The 15,293-nt window shown below is 40.1% G+C and overlaps 1 protein-coding gene across 34 annotated transcripts in view; it reads left to right on the top strand.

Moving 5' to 3' along the window:
- LOC119726452 overlaps window positions 1-15,293 on the top strand; it is a 92,855-nt gene that overhangs the window by 40,540 nt on the left and 37,022 nt on the right. For 14 of the 34 annotated variants that reach the window (XM_038198122.1, XM_038198123.1, XM_038198153.1 and 11 more), the window contains 22 exons: window positions 178-420; window positions 628-897; window positions 1,010-1,255; window positions 2,262-2,507; window positions 2,994-3,236; window positions 3,445-3,714; window positions 3,829-4,074; window positions 4,647-4,889; window positions 5,908-6,150; window positions 7,432-7,674; window positions 8,186-8,428; window positions 9,190-9,459; window positions 9,545-9,787; window positions 10,327-10,569; window positions 11,705-11,974; window positions 12,259-12,372; window positions 12,496-12,609; window positions 13,437-13,550; window positions 13,783-13,896; window positions 14,634-14,747; window positions 14,853-14,966; window positions 15,083-15,196. In XM_038198122.1, the coding sequence (XP_038054050.1) occupies window positions 178-420; window positions 628-897; window positions 1,010-1,255; window positions 2,262-2,507; window positions 2,994-3,236; window positions 3,445-3,714; window positions 3,829-4,074; window positions 4,647-4,889; window positions 5,908-6,150; window positions 7,432-7,674; window positions 8,186-8,428; window positions 9,190-9,459; window positions 9,545-9,787; window positions 10,327-10,569; window positions 11,705-11,974; window positions 12,259-12,372; window positions 12,496-12,609; window positions 13,437-13,550; window positions 13,783-13,896; window positions 14,634-14,747; window positions 14,853-14,966; window positions 15,083-15,196 (4,560 nt within the window). The remainder of the gene's footprint in view (window positions 1-177; window positions 421-627; window positions 898-1,009; window positions 1,256-2,261; window positions 2,508-2,993; window positions 3,237-3,444; window positions 3,715-3,828; window positions 4,075-4,646; window positions 4,890-5,907; window positions 6,151-7,431; window positions 7,675-8,185; window positions 8,429-9,189; window positions 9,460-9,544; window positions 9,788-10,326; window positions 10,570-11,704; window positions 11,975-12,258; window positions 12,373-12,495; window positions 12,610-13,436; window positions 13,551-13,782; window positions 13,897-14,633; window positions 14,748-14,852; window positions 14,967-15,082; window positions 15,197-15,293) is intronic. The other 20 variants (XM_038198156.1, XM_038198155.1, XM_038198143.1 and 17 more) reach the window with 18 other exon arrangements.

The raw sequence follows: 15,293 nt of genomic DNA, 5'->3' as shown, positions 1-15,293 counted from the left end.
AGGTCTAAATGAGCTGGGATATGTCTTCGCCTGGATGATGTGGCAAGTGGGCATCGATTACATCCGAGTAGGCATCACAGATACTTTGTGGTTGATTTTGTATTTTGCAATCGAATGTATTTATCTATTTGAAACAAGGGGTAAAGTTTGAAAGTACTTTTTTTTTCCTCCAAAAAGATGATGAGGCTCCTGAGTTAGAATGCCCACTGAACATCGTCGCACCCACGAACCCTGGGCAGGACTCTGCTACAGTGACGTGGAATTTACCCAATGTGACAGACAACTCTGGGGAATTGATCTCTCCAACTCTAAGCCACATGTCAGGTTCTACATTTCCTCTTGGTATAACCACGGTGGAAGTTAATGCAACTGACTCCAGCTCAAACCTCGCTTCTTGCTCCTTCATCATCGATGTTGGAGGTATAGGATTTTTTTTGAAACATTGATTCTGCTATACTTTGTCCTCATTCCTGAACGAATCCCTCTTAGATGCTGTAAATAAATCTGGAAATTTGTTGATGATCTACGAAAAGGGAGCCAATTAAGTATCAATAATACGTTTTACATAATGATATTGTGTAATTATGCTGAAGTTGCCATTTTTCCTCCTCTAAATTTCTTTTGCAGATGATGATCCTCCAATGATTACCTGCCCGGCCAATCAAACTGTAGCCACTAATTCCAGTTTAAGTACAGTCACAATTCTACTACCTCCTGTGTCATCTGCTTCTGACAACTCGGGAGCATATACCATCACCATTGATGTTGCTGGTGCTACACACAATGTCGGTGACCATGTTACCCTCGACCTTGCTACTGGTCAACATTTACTGCGATACATTATAACTGACAACGCCATGAATACTGAGACTTGTGATACGTACATCACTGTCATTGGTATGTTTACAGATAGAAACGATTGTAATATATTAAGTAATTTTACATACAAAACAATGAAGATTTCACTTAATTTATGACACAATTATTGGATGCTTCTTATTTCTTTTAGACGACGAGCCTCCGATGATAACGTGTCCCTTTACTGCAAATGGCACCACCGATGCCGGCTTACCAACTGGCACGGCATACTTTCCAGATGCCATTGTCACAGACAATTCTGGGCTGTTTGTTGGACTCCTAGCAAACGCATCTTCATTGTCGACTCCTTTTCCTATTGGTGAAACCATCGTGGAGTTTGTAGCCACAGATTCCAGTGGAAACAGTGCCAGATGTACCTTTATCGTCAGAATCACAGGTATGAGAATTGCTGATGTTTCTGATTAATCAATAGTAGGTTTTGCCCTTCACCGAGGAATAAACGCTGTGTATTAGACTCAGTGTCTTACGTCCTGAGCGAAAGTGGAACAAATCACTCGGGTACACACTGATTGTACTGTGTTCACGTCGGTGAAGGGCAAAACCTTATATCGATTAACATCACCGCGACGCATATTACATCTTATGAATATTTCTGATTTATGTTTATAATTAAGTTTGTCCCAATGGAGATGCCGTATAGATTTGTCTGCAACTCTCTATTTTGTTAAAGATGGTCACGTTCAGGTCTATAAAGTGAGCTGGGATATGTCTTCGCCTGGATGATGTGGCAAGTGGGCATCGTTTGCATCCGAGTACGCATCACAAATACTTTGTGGTTGATTTTGCAATTGAATGAAGTTATGTATTTGAAAAAAGGGGTACAGTTTGAAATACCTTCGTTCCTGCAAAAAGATGATGAGACACCAGTGTTAGAATGCCCACTGGACATTGACAGACCCACCGACCCTGGGCATGAATATGCTACAGTGACGTGGAATTCACCCAACGTGACAGACAACTCTGGGGAATTGATCTCTCCAACTCTAAGCCACTTGTCTGGTTCTACATTTCCTCTTGGTATAACCACGGTGGAAGTTAATGCAACTGACTCAGGCTCAAACCTCGCTTCTTGTTCCTTCATCATCTATGTTTGAGGTACAGTGGAACGCCGCTATACCGAACACCGCTATACCAAAATCATTCGGCTATACTGAACATCATCCTTTGTACACAGTTTTTGTGTACAAAACATACCGAACATTTTTGTTAAAAAACATGGAACAGATTTGCAAAAAACCCACCAATTATTTTAAAATTTTGTTAATATTAATTCTGCTACACAAAACAAAACACTTCTAGATACAAAACAGTGAAGATGTCGCTTCATGACACAATATGCCGATTTTTCATTCTTCCAATATTCCTTTTGTTATTTCTTTTAGACGACGAGCCTCCGATGATAACGTGTCCCTTTACTGCAAATGGCACTACCGCTGCCGGCTTACCAACTGGCACGGCATACTTTCCAGATGCCATTGTCACAGACAATTCTGGGCTGTCTGTTGGACTCGTAGCAAACGCATCTTCCTTGTCGACTCCTTTTCCTACTGGTGAAACCATCGTGGAGTTTGTAGCCACAGATTCCAGTGGAAACAGTGCCAGATGTACCTTTATTGTCAGAATCACAGGTATGAGATTTGCTGATGTTTCAGATTAATCAATGTTAGGTTTTGCCCTTCAGCAACGAATAAACCCTGTATGATCAGTGTGTTACCTCCCGAGTGAAAGTTGGAACAAATCACTCGGGTAATACACTGAGTGTACAGTGTTTATAATTATGTCAGTGATGGGTAAAACCTAATATTGATTAACGTCACCACAACGCAAATTCCATCTTATGAATATTTCTTATATATGTTTGTAAATTAAGTTTGTCCTGATGGAGATTTGGTAGAGATTGGTCTCTGACTCTCTATCTTGTTAAAGAAGGTTATGTACAGGTCTAAATGAGCTGGGATATGTTTACGCCTGGATGATGTGGCAAGTGGGCATCGATTGCATCCGAGTAGGCATCTCAGATTCTTTGTGGTTGATTCTGTATTATACCATCGACTGAAATTATCTATTTGAAACAAGGGGTAAAGTTTGAAAATACTTTTTTTTCCTCCAAAAAGATGATGAGGCTCCTGTGGTAGAATGCCCACTGAACATCGTCGCACCCACCGACCCTGGGCAGGACTTTGCTACAGTGACGTGGAATTCACCCAACGTGACAGACAACTCTGGGGAATTGATCTCTCCAACTCTAAGCCACGTGTCTGGTTCTACATTTCCTCTTGGTATAACCACGGTGGAAGTTAATGCAACTGACTCCAGCTCAAACCCCGCTTCTTGCTCCTTCATCATCGATGTTGGAGGTATAGGATTTTTTTTGAAATATTGATTCTGCTATACTTTGTCCTCATTTCTGAACGAATCCCTCTTAGATGCTGTAAATAAATCTGGAAATTTGTTGATGATCTACAAAAAGGGAGCCAGTTAAGTATCAATAATATGTTTTTACATTATGATATTGTGTAATTATACTGAACTTGTCATTTTTCCTCCTCTAAATTTCTTTTGCAGATGATGATCCTCCAATGATTACCTGCCCGGCCAATCAAACTGTAGCCACTAATTCCAGTTTAAATACAGTCACAATTCTACTACCTCCTGTGTCATCTGCTTCTGACAACTCGGGAGCATATACCATCACCATTGATGTTGCTGGTACTACACACAATGTCGGTGACAATGTTACCCTCGACCTTGCTACTGGTCAACATTTACTGCAATACATTATAACTGACAACGCCATGAATACTGAGTTCTGTGATACGTACATCACTGTCATTGGTATGTTTACAGATAGAAATGATTTTAATATATATTAAGTAATTTTACATACAAAACAATGAAGATTTCACTTAATTTATGACACAATTATTGGATGCTTCTTATTTCTTTTAGATGACGAGCCTCCAATGATAATGTGTCCCTTTACTGCAAATGGCACCACCGATGCCGGCTTACCAACTGGCACGGCATACTTTCCAGATGCCATTGTCACAGACAATTCTGGGCTGTTTGTTGGACTCGTAGCAAATGCATCTTCTTTGTCGACTCCTTTTCCTATTGGTGAAACCATCGTGGAATTTGTAGCCACAGATTCCAGTGGAAACAGTGCCAGATGTACCTTTATCGTCAGAATCACAGGTATGAGAATTGCTGATGTTTCTGATTTATGTTTGTAAAATAAGTAAATGTAGGTTCAATTTGACGTGGTTGGGATTCATTGTAAACTTGTCTTCATCCTCTATCTTGTTGACATAATGAAAAGTAGCGCGCATCTGCTCAACCGGAAATGTCCACGCAAGATTTCGCGTGGGGAAATGGCCACAAAGATTGGCCACTATTTTAATTCCTTGTATCTTCAGAACTGACGGTCACACAAATCTGGGGGCTGCAGGTTATGAAAATTGAAGTCAATTTGGACGGTACTTCCAGGTGAAAATTACATGCAGGTCAGGTTTAACAGGTATTAAAACCAAAACATCACACTTTTGGACCCCGTATTTATAGAACGACCTATATGCATGGTTCTGAGCAGGCTTTAAATAACTGGGATATCCACGCCTGGATGATAGGGCCTGTGGAGATCACAGCTAAGCATCAGAGCAGGCGTCAAGGATACATTGTGCTTGACTTTGTATCATATACAATCAACTGATGTTATCTATTTTATACCAGGTGTGAACATTTGAAAGTAGTACCTTTTTTCAAATCAGATGATGAGGCCCCTGTGTTAGAATGCCCAATGAACATCGTCGCACCCACTGATCCTGGGCAGGACTTTGCCACAGTGATGTGGAATTCACCCAACGTGACAGACAACTCTGGGGAATTGATCTCACCAACTCTAAGCCATGTGTCTGGTTCTACATTTCCTCTTGGTATAACCACGGTGGATGTTAACGCAACTGACTCCAGCTCAAACATTGGTTCTTGCTTCTTCACCATCGATGTTCAAGGTAGTCTTGTCTTCTTCAGTTGTCATCTTTTGAAGTTGATGTGCATTGAAAACAGATAGTGCCTAGTTCTATATGCTCTTTTAACAACAGCCTGTCAAAACGTTTTGAGGAAACTTTGTGATTGTGGAGCGAACCTAAAACAGGTGATATTATCAGTTGTTCATGAATAGCCAGGACAGTTTACCCATTCTTATGCGGTTCATAAGTGTTTGTAAGAGGATATCCGCCTTCAGCTCGGGCCATTACCGCGACCAGGCCTCTGGCCGTTTTTTTTAAACATATACTTGTTTAAAAGCGGCCAAGTACATTCCCTTATAATATACACCACCAGCACTTACGTTCTCAAAGTCAAACTTTTTTTACCAGACTTGAATGAGATGTCTGCTTTTGAGTTCGTTCGTTATTTAAAGCTATAGTCCATCATTTGTAATTAGTGCATTTTGTTCGTTTGAAGCAACAAAAGTGTTCAAAATCTAATGAAAGATACTGAGCAACTAACCTGATTAAATTTCAGCTGAGCTTCAGCTGTACATTCCGAGAAAAGCAGCATTCTAAGATCTCAATTTCAAATCAAAAGTTACTGAGTCATGTTTTGAATTGTTTTTAATTGCAGCTATACGTGGTGTCGCGCACTGATGCGACGAATTATAACAACCGCGCATGCATGTGCGTCGTTCCAATACTTGTGCGCACTGCGCTGAATAACAAAACGAACTACTAATTAAAATGTTCCTACGGTGCTTCTTAAGAATCACCTTTGGAAATGCCTTCTTTCGTTGATTACTTTAAAATGACAGCTTCCCAGAAAGAATAATTTCACAGGGAGTTTAGTTCCCTTACTATCTTTCAACCAAGTTTGTTTTTCAACAGTAATTACGCCAGTTACTTTTCGGATGGCTGCAAATGATGGACTATAGCTTTAATTAATGATGTATAAAAGTACTTATAATGTGATATACCCGAAGTATTGTACTTCCAAGTAGTGATGCTGTTTTTACTTTCCTTTGTGCCATTGTAGACAGCCAAGCTCCCGTTGTAGAATGCCCAATGAATATCCTCACAGGCACAGACACAGGACAGGATTTTGCTACTGTGATGTGGTACGCACCCAACGTGACTGATAACTCCGGTGAATCAATTACTGCTAATCTAAGCCATGTATCAGGGTCGACATTTCCTCTTGGTATAACAACAGTGAGCGTTGATGCTACTGACTCTAGTGGAAGGACAGGGTCTTGTTCCTTCACTGTCACCGTTCTAGGTATGTTTATATAAATTGATGATGTGTAAATTAAATGTTATAATTCAACCTGGGAAACTAATAGAACTTTTATATATGACAAACGTTTAAAGTGACGTTGGAATATGATAACAAAAATAGTTCCGTAATTGCGGAAAGAAATATTGAAAGAAATTTCTAAGTAACACCTTGACATGTGCATGACGCTTCACTCATGGATGTATCCCTGGGCTGGAGAAGACCAAGAGGAAGGCTTTGCTCAACCTGGACGTCCCTTGTCTCTGCAGAACTACTGGAACTTGCGCAGGAAAGGACAGCTTTCAGCCGTTTAGTCACCACAGTCACCTGATAATCTTGAGGACATTTGTTGTTGTTATTGTTACTTTGTGACATATCTTAATATGTAACAAAAGCAAGAAGTACACAAATGACCCAAATGGTGAAAGAGGGGCAGAAAAAAAGGCAACTCAGCTCAAAATATCAAAAGAAATGTTACACTTCCAGACATTATTAAACATAGTTGACGTTGGAAATGTGGGTTAATTGCTGATTTGCTAGCTAGCATCTAATTCGTTGGTAACAGGAAGCGATGCAGCCTATCTGTCTTTAACTTAGAAACAAAGGAAGCGATCAGCCTGACAAAGTTAGGTGAACTGTACTTAAAGGGAATATACATCATTTGCTTTTGCTGTAATTTTCAGAAATGGATGAAATTGGGGGGTTGGAAATATAAAGCAAATATAGTTACACTGACTTTTTGGAGGTTTTGGGTTCGAAAATGCTATAAAAACCAAGAAAAACGATCATTTTCCTGTAGTCTGGTTCCCTGACTCCATATAAGAAGAAACAGAGCAGTTTACATACATTGGGGAATTGTAAGGTCAGGGAACCAGTCTAGCTGGCTCGTACCCGTTCATAGGTTTGTAATCGATTGCAAACAAGTGCAATGGTAAATTGGGGCCAGTATTTGAAAAAAAGCCAGTTGTTTCCAACGCTGATCGGCCGATCAGCGTTGGAAATTGATACAAAAATACCACTTTTCTTGAAAATGACAGTATACCAGGTGCCATAATTTTACAGGATGCTTTAGACTGTCATTTACCAACATCCTATAAAGGTATTTCGCAAAAACTTGGTAGTTTTATTTTTCGATGTTTGCAAATGTTGTATATTCCCTTTAACACTTACGCATTATCGAATGTCAATTTCTGTAGCTCATTAAGCCCATAGATATAAAAACATGTGTTATCTATTTTATACCAGGTGTGAACATTTGAAAGTAGTACCTTTTTTCCAAATCAGATGATGAGGCCCCTGTGTTAGAATGCCCAATGAACATCGTCGCACCCACTGATCCTGGGCAGGACTTTGCCACAGTGATGTGGAATTCACCCAACGTGACAGACAACTCTGGGGAATTGATCTCACCAACTCTAAGCCATGTGTCTGGTTCTACATTTCCTCTTGGTATAACCACGGTGGATGTTAACGCAACTGACTCCAGCTCAAACATTGGTTCTTGCTTCTTCACCATCGATGTTCAAGGTAGTCTTGTCTTTTTCAGTTGTCATCTTTTGAAGTTGATGTGCATTGAAAACAGACAGTGCCTTATTCTATATGCTCTTTTAACAACAGCCTGTCAAAACGTTTTGAGGAAACTTTGTGATTGTGGAGCGAACCTAAAACAGGTGATATTATCAGTTTACCCATTCTTATGCAGTTCATAAGTGTTTGTAAGAGGATATCCGCCTTCAGCTCGGGCCATTACCGCGACCAGGCCTCTGGCCGTTTTTCTTAAACATATACTTGTTTAAAAGCGGCCAAGTACATTCCCTTATAATATACACCACCAGCACTTATGTTCTCAAAGTCAAACCTTTTTTTCCAGACTTGAATGAGATGTCTGCTTTTGAGTTCGTTGGGGGGGGGGGGGTGTATTGGATACCGTTATTCAATTAATGATGTATACAATTACTTTTCATTTGATATAGTAGTACCCGAAATATTGTACTTCCAAGTAGTGATGCTGTTTTTACTTTCGTTTGTGCCATTGTAGACAGCCAAGCTCCCGTTGTAGAATGCCCAATGAATATCGTCACAGGCACAGACACAGGACAGGATTTTGCTACCGTGATGTGGTACGCACCCAACGTGACTGATAACTCCGGTGAATCAATTACTGCTAATCTAAGCCATGTATCAGGGTCGACATTTCCTCTTGGTATGACAACAGTGAGCGTTGATGCTACTGACTCCAGTGGAAGGTCAGGGTCTTGTTCCTTCACTGTCACCGTTCTAGGTATGTTTATAAATTGATGATGTGTAAATTAAATGTTATAATTCAACCTGGGGAACTAAAAGAACTTTTATATATGACAAATGTTTAAAGTGACGTTGGAATATGATAACAAAAATAGTTCCGTAATTGCCGAAAGAAATATTGAAACACCTTGACATGTGCATGACGCTTCACTCATGGATGTATCCCTGGGCTGGAGAAGACCAAGAGGAAGGCTTCGCTCAACCTGGACGTCCCTTGTCTCCGCAGAACTACTGGAACTTGCGCAGGAAAGGACAGCTTTCAGCAGTTTAGTCATCACAGTCACCTGATAATCTTGAGGACATTTGTTGTTGTTATTGTTACTTTGTGACATATCTTAATATGTAACAAAAGCAAGAAGTACACAAATGACCCAATTGGTAAAAGAGGGGCAGGAAAAAAGGGCAACTCGGCTCAAAATATCAAAAGAAATGTTACACTTCCTCACATTATTAACCATAGTTGACGTTGGAAATGTGGGTTAATTGCTGATTTGCTAGCTAGCATCTAATCCGTTGGTAGCAGGAAGCTATGCAGCCTATATGTCTTTAACTTAGAAACAAAGGAAGCGATCAGCCTGACAAAGTTGGGTGAACTGTACTTAACTCTCACGCATTATCGAATGTCAATTTCTGTAGCTCATTAGGCCCATAGATATAAAAACATGTGTTTCTTGCAAGGAGTCCTGATTAAGTTAAAAATAGTGTACAAGTCTTTATTTTTCTGTGGACTACTTTCAGATGGCGAATCTCCAAGCATTACTTGTCCAGCCAACCAGACAGTTGCCATGGATAGCGGCAAGAACTTCGCCACAGTTGTGTTACCATCCCCAGCCTCTTCCTCTGACAACTCCGGTGTATACACCGTCACCATTGATGTAGATAAGAGATTTTATTTCGTCAACGACACTGTCTCCTTTGACCTTGCAGCATCTCCACATTTAGTGCTGTATACTGCCACTGACGATGCTGGTAATAGCGCTACATGTGATATGTACATCATCGTGTTCGGTAAGTGGGCCTATACAATCAACTGATGTTATCTATTTTATACCAGGTGTGAACATTTGAAAGTAGTACCTTTTTTCCAAATCAGATGATGAGGCCCCTGTGTTAGAATGCCCAATGAACATCGTCGCACCCACTGATCCTGGGCAGGACTTTGCTACAGTGATGTGGAATTCACCCAACGTGACAGACAACTCTGGGGAATTGATCTCTCCAACTCTAAGCCACGTGTCAGGTTCTACATTTCCTCTTGGTATAACCACGGTGGATGTTAACGCAACTGACTCCAGCTCAAACATTGGTTCTTGCTTCTTCACCATCGATGTTCAAGGTACTCTTGTTTTTTTCAGTTGTCATCTTTTGAAGTTGATGTGCATTGAAAACAGACAGTGCCTAGTTCTATATGCTCTTTTAACAACAGCCTGTTAAAACGTTTTGAGGAAACTTTGTGATTGTGGAGCGAACCTAAAACAGGTGATATTATCAGTTGTTCATGGATAGCCAGGACAGTTTACCCATTCTTATGCGGTTCATAAGTGTTTGTAAGAGGATATCTGCCTTCAGCTCGGGCCATTACCGCGACCAGGCCTCTGGCCGTTTTTCTTAAACATATACTTGTTTAAAAGCGGCCAAGTACATTCCCTTATAATATACACCACCAGCACTTACGTTCTCAAAGTCAAACTTTTTTTACCAGACTTGAATGGGATGTCTGCTTTTGAATTCGTTGGGGGGGGGGGGGGGGGGGGTATTGGATACCGTTATTCAATTAATGATGTATACAATTACTTTTCATTAGATATAGTAGTACCCGAAGTATTGTACTTCCAAGTAGTGATGCTGTTTTTACTTTCGTTTGTGCCATTGTAGACAGCCAAGCTCCCGTTGTAGAATGCCCAATGAATATCGTCACAGGCACAGACACAGGACAGGATTTTGCTACCGTGATGTGGTATGCACCCAACGTGACTGATAACTCCGGTGAATCAATTACTGCTAATCTAAGCCATGTATCAGGGTCGACATTTCCTCTTGGTATGACAACAGTGAGCGTTGATGCTACTGACTCTAGTGGAAGGACAGGGTCTTGTTCCTTCACTGTCACCGTTCTAGGTATGTTTATGTAAAATTGATGATGTGTAAATTAAATGTTATAATTCAACCTGGGGAACTAAAAGAACTTTATACATGACAAACGTTTAAAGTGACGTTGGAATATGATAACAAAAATAGTTCCGTAATTGCCGAAAGAAATATTGAAACACCTTGACATGTGCATGACGCTTCACTCTTGGATGTATCCCTGGGCTGGAGAAGACCAAGAGGAAGGCTTCGCTCAACCTGGACGTCCCTTGTCTCCGCAGAACTACTGGAACTTGCGCAGGAAAGGACAGCTTTCAGCCGTTTAGTCACCACAGTCACCTGATAGTCTTGAGGACATTTGTTGTTGTTGTTATTGTTACTTTGTGACATATCTTAATATGTAACAAAAGTAAGAAGTACACAAATGACCCAATTGGTAAAAGAGGGGTAGAAAAAAAGGGCAACTCAGCTCAAAATATCAAAAGAAACATTGCACTTCCTCACATTATTAAAAATAGTTGACGTTGGAAATGTGGGTTAATTGCTGATGTGCTAGCTAGCATCTAATTCGTTGGTAGCAGGAAGCGATGCAGCCTATCTGTCTTTAACTTAGAAACAAAGGAAGCGATCAGCCTGACAAAGTTAGGTGAACTGTACTTAACACTTACGCATTATCAAATGTCAATTTCTGTAGCTCATTAGGCCCATAGATATAAAAACATGTGTTTCTTGCAAAGGAGTCCTGATTAGGCCCCCCAAAAAAGTCTCCGGTTTCTGGTATGCGCGCGCGTCGCCGTAGCCATGCGCGTCGGCAAAATGAACAAGTTTTTTTTTCAATAAAAGATGATGTCTCAAAACCGCCAAACTCACTGGTTTGACTGGAATCCTGCTGCTGCACAATTTTAACGTGTTTTTAGATGGGGTTATGATCGAGAATAAGCTTTATGTGGCGTCTCTGGACTCCCACATATTTGCACTAAGTTTAGTCGGGCACCTTTTGCAGTCATCAGCCGACAATTGAAGCCAAAAAACAGGTTAAAAAAAAAAAAGCCGCGTCGCCGCACCACTTTTTGGGCAAGCTCCATACCAGAAACCGGAGACTTTTTTTTTGGCCTTAAGTTAAAAATAGTGTACAAGTCTTTATTTTTCTGTGTTCTACTTTCAGATGGCGAATCTCCAAGCATTACTTGTCCAGCCAACCAGACAGTTGCCATGGATAGCGGCAAGAACTTCGCCGCAGTTGTGTTACCATCCCCAGCCTCTTCCTTTGACAACTCCGGTGTTTACACCGTCACCATTGATGTAGATAAGAGATTTTATTTCGTCAACGACACTGTCTTCTTTGACATTGCAGCATCTCCACATTTAGTGCAGTATACTGCCACTGACGATGCTGGTAATAGCGATACATGTGATATGTACATCACCGTGTTCGGTAAGTGGGCCTACATTACTTCCCAGTTTCTACATAAATTATGCAAACCAAACTTTGGAAGTAGAGCGACTGGATAGACATTATATGGTAACCACAAGGAATAGATCTTAATTTATTGGTTAGCCCTAGATATCACACACACCTCATGATGCACATGCAGGATAGTGTGCTGCTAGCCTGCTGGGAATGGTAATTGTACCATTTGTGTTTGTACCTGTGTTAGACCCACATTATTATCTAATATTTCAACATTGAGATAACATTGCCTATGTGTTCTAACCCAGATATCGATGATTGTGATCCCAACCCTTGTCTGAATGGAGGAACGTGTTCTGATGGCATTAATAGCTACACATGCACGTGTGCACCAGGATATACAGATAGCAACTGCACAACAGGTATATTTCCCTTCATTTCCATCTGCTTTATACTTTATTCAGAACAGCATGAGCCCCCTTTTTTTCTCAACTTATTTTGCCAAAATTGGTTTATAATATATTATTTGATTTTTGATATTCCAGACATTGATGACTGTTTCCCTGATCCCTGCTTGAACAACGGAACCTGCTCAGATGGTGTCAATGGCTTCACTTGTGAATGTGCTGAAGGATTCGAAGGACAAAATTGTTCAACAAGTAAGCTAATTAAACCTTGTATCAACTCTAAACAACCTTTTAGACTAATTTTGAAAAGTGAGAAAACAAAATAGCATTATTTTCACAAACCTTTTCTGTGTTATCTTGTTTACAGACACTGATGATTGTCATGCACAAGTTTTTTAGTGCATCCACATTTTAGTGCAGTATACTAGCTGCCACTGCCTGTTCTGGTAAAAGCGCTGCATGATTGTGTTTGTTATAAAGTGGGTCTATACCTCTCAATTTCTTGATTTTAAAAACCAAAATTTTGAAGGCAAAGTGACTGGATAGGCTTTTATGGTGATCACAAGTAGAAGATCTTACTGTGGTGGTAGGCCCCTAGATATTGCACACATTCCCTCTTTATATTAGGACCAAATGATGTGCATACAGTGACGTATGGTACTACGAATGATTATTGTATCATCATTTGTTTGTGTATTTTACTAGACTCCCATAATAAGCCAGTTCGGTATCTCGATGAAGTAGTCCATGTCAAAGGTCATTCGGGATAAAATCGATGACGTGATGATACGCGGACGCCCATTCTGCTTGTATTTAACACACGAGCGTCGTGTGCCCGTCTCCCTGCACGTTCATGCACCTTCGATGAGCGTTCGATTTTCCCGAATGACCCGTGACCCATATCATTGTGCGCATGCGAAGTTCAAATACTGAAGTGGCTTATTGTCGTCATCTAAATATTGAGACACCATCATTGCCCGTTAAGTGTGCCCGATGAATTGATCACACAAAATGGTGATTTAATAAGCAACTTCATTCCAAGGCTGATTCGTGACCATGTACCTATTCTTGATGCCCAGATATCGATGATTGTGATCCCCACCCTTGTCTGAATGGAGGGACGTGTTCTGATGCTCTTAATGGCTACACATGCACGTGTGCACCAGGATATACAGATATTAACTGCTCAAAAGGTAATCTATTTCATGATGATAAATGTAAAGAGCCATTTTTTTTTATCGTCAAATATGTTTTTTAATTTTTAGAGGACTTTATCCTCAGTGAAAATAAATATACATTGAGTACACCATCCATACAGTCCCATTTGTGAAATCCTTCAACCAACGAGGAGACTTAACATTCTGATTTGTCAACTTATAATAGAAACAAATTACGGATCAAATGTTAAAATTGTTGCATCTGTAGAAATTGACGAATGCAGTCCTAACCCCTGCATGAACGGAGGAGTGTGTACTGATGGCATCAATGACTACACATGCACCTGTGCCCCAGGATACACTGATGACAACTGCACAACAGGTAATTGATTTTTCAAAGGCATGTAGGATCGTTGTTAATTACCAGGGAACAGACTTACCAATTTACTTTAAAAAAAAACTCGCTCAAAGTGAAGATAAGGGTGGTACTAACTACTCTGTGAAATTGTTTCACCTGTGGTATCCTTCTGAAGAAAACAATTGAAGGTGGTTTTAAATAAGTGTGTACGCGGGCACACCCTGTTTGCAACGGAATCTAGTTACAAGACCCTAAAGAAGTGTGCATGTTTTCTCTGTTTTCTCAAAATACAGCCGATGAGCTAAAACTGCCACAGATTTAGTGTTTGTGCACTTTATTCAGATATTGAGCGAATGTGTTGCTTCAGACAAATTCATTGCACAAAAGCAAATGATCCTACTATGTACCTAATGTTGTATCATTTCTTTAGTACATGTAATCCCATATCTTTTTTTACATTATGTTTTCTTAGTTAAGGAAGTCCTTTTTAGCATAACTTTGCAGGAATTAATTACATATCCAGAATCATGATTTTATTAATGAGCATTCAGAATCATTTCTTTTGATATGCATGCAATCACACCTTTCGTGTGCAACTTGTTTTCCTTTTTGAGGGCCGTCATTTCTGCAGCATAACTTTACAGAAATATAACTTCAGAATTAAATAGTCAAAATGAAATATTTGCCGAATTAGGATTTTCGGGTATTGCCTAACAAAGTAGTTGACTAAGTTGATGTTGAATTTTGCATTTGACACTTAGACATCGATGACTGTGATCCCAACCCTTGTCTGAATGGAGGAACCTGTTCTGATGGCGTTGATAGCTACACATGCACATGTGCACCAGGATATACAGATAGCAACTGCACCACTGGTATATATCCCCTTCATTTCCATCTGCTTTATACTTTATTCAGAACATCATTTCTCAACTTATGTTGCCATGAATTGGTACATTATTTGATATTTGATATTCCAGACATTGATGACTGTTTCCCCGATCCCTGCTTGAACAACGGAACCTGCTCAGATGGTGTCAATGGCTTCACATGTAAATGTGCTGAAGGATTCGAAGGACAAAATTGTTCAACAAGTAAGCTAATTAAACCTTGTATTAACTCTAAACAACCCTTTAGACTGATTTTTGAAAAGTGAGAAAACAAAATAGCATTATTTTCACAAACCTTTTCTGTGTTATCTTGTTTACAGACACTGATGATTGTCATGCACAAGCTTGTTTTAACGAGGGAACCTGTATAGACGGTATCAACGGATACACCTGTGAATGTGTTGCAGGATTTGAAGGGGACGATTGCTCGACAAGTAAGTTAAAAGGAAATGAAATGAATAAATAAATAAATATTACCCGTCCAGCCAAATACAAAAAAAGGCCATGGATAGCGGCAAGAACTTCGCCATG

The sequence above is a fragment of the Patiria miniata genome, unplaced genomic scaffold, assembly GCF_015706575.1.
Source record: "Patiria miniata isolate m_02_andy unplaced genomic scaffold, ASM1570657v1 HiC_scaffold_2, whole genome shotgun sequence".
Classification (NCBI taxonomy): Eukaryota; Metazoa; Echinodermata; class Asteroidea; order Valvatida; family Asterinidae; genus Patiria; species Patiria miniata.
The sequence above is the reverse complement of the archived record's forward strand: the minus strand, read 5'-3'. Positions and strand labels throughout refer to the sequence as shown.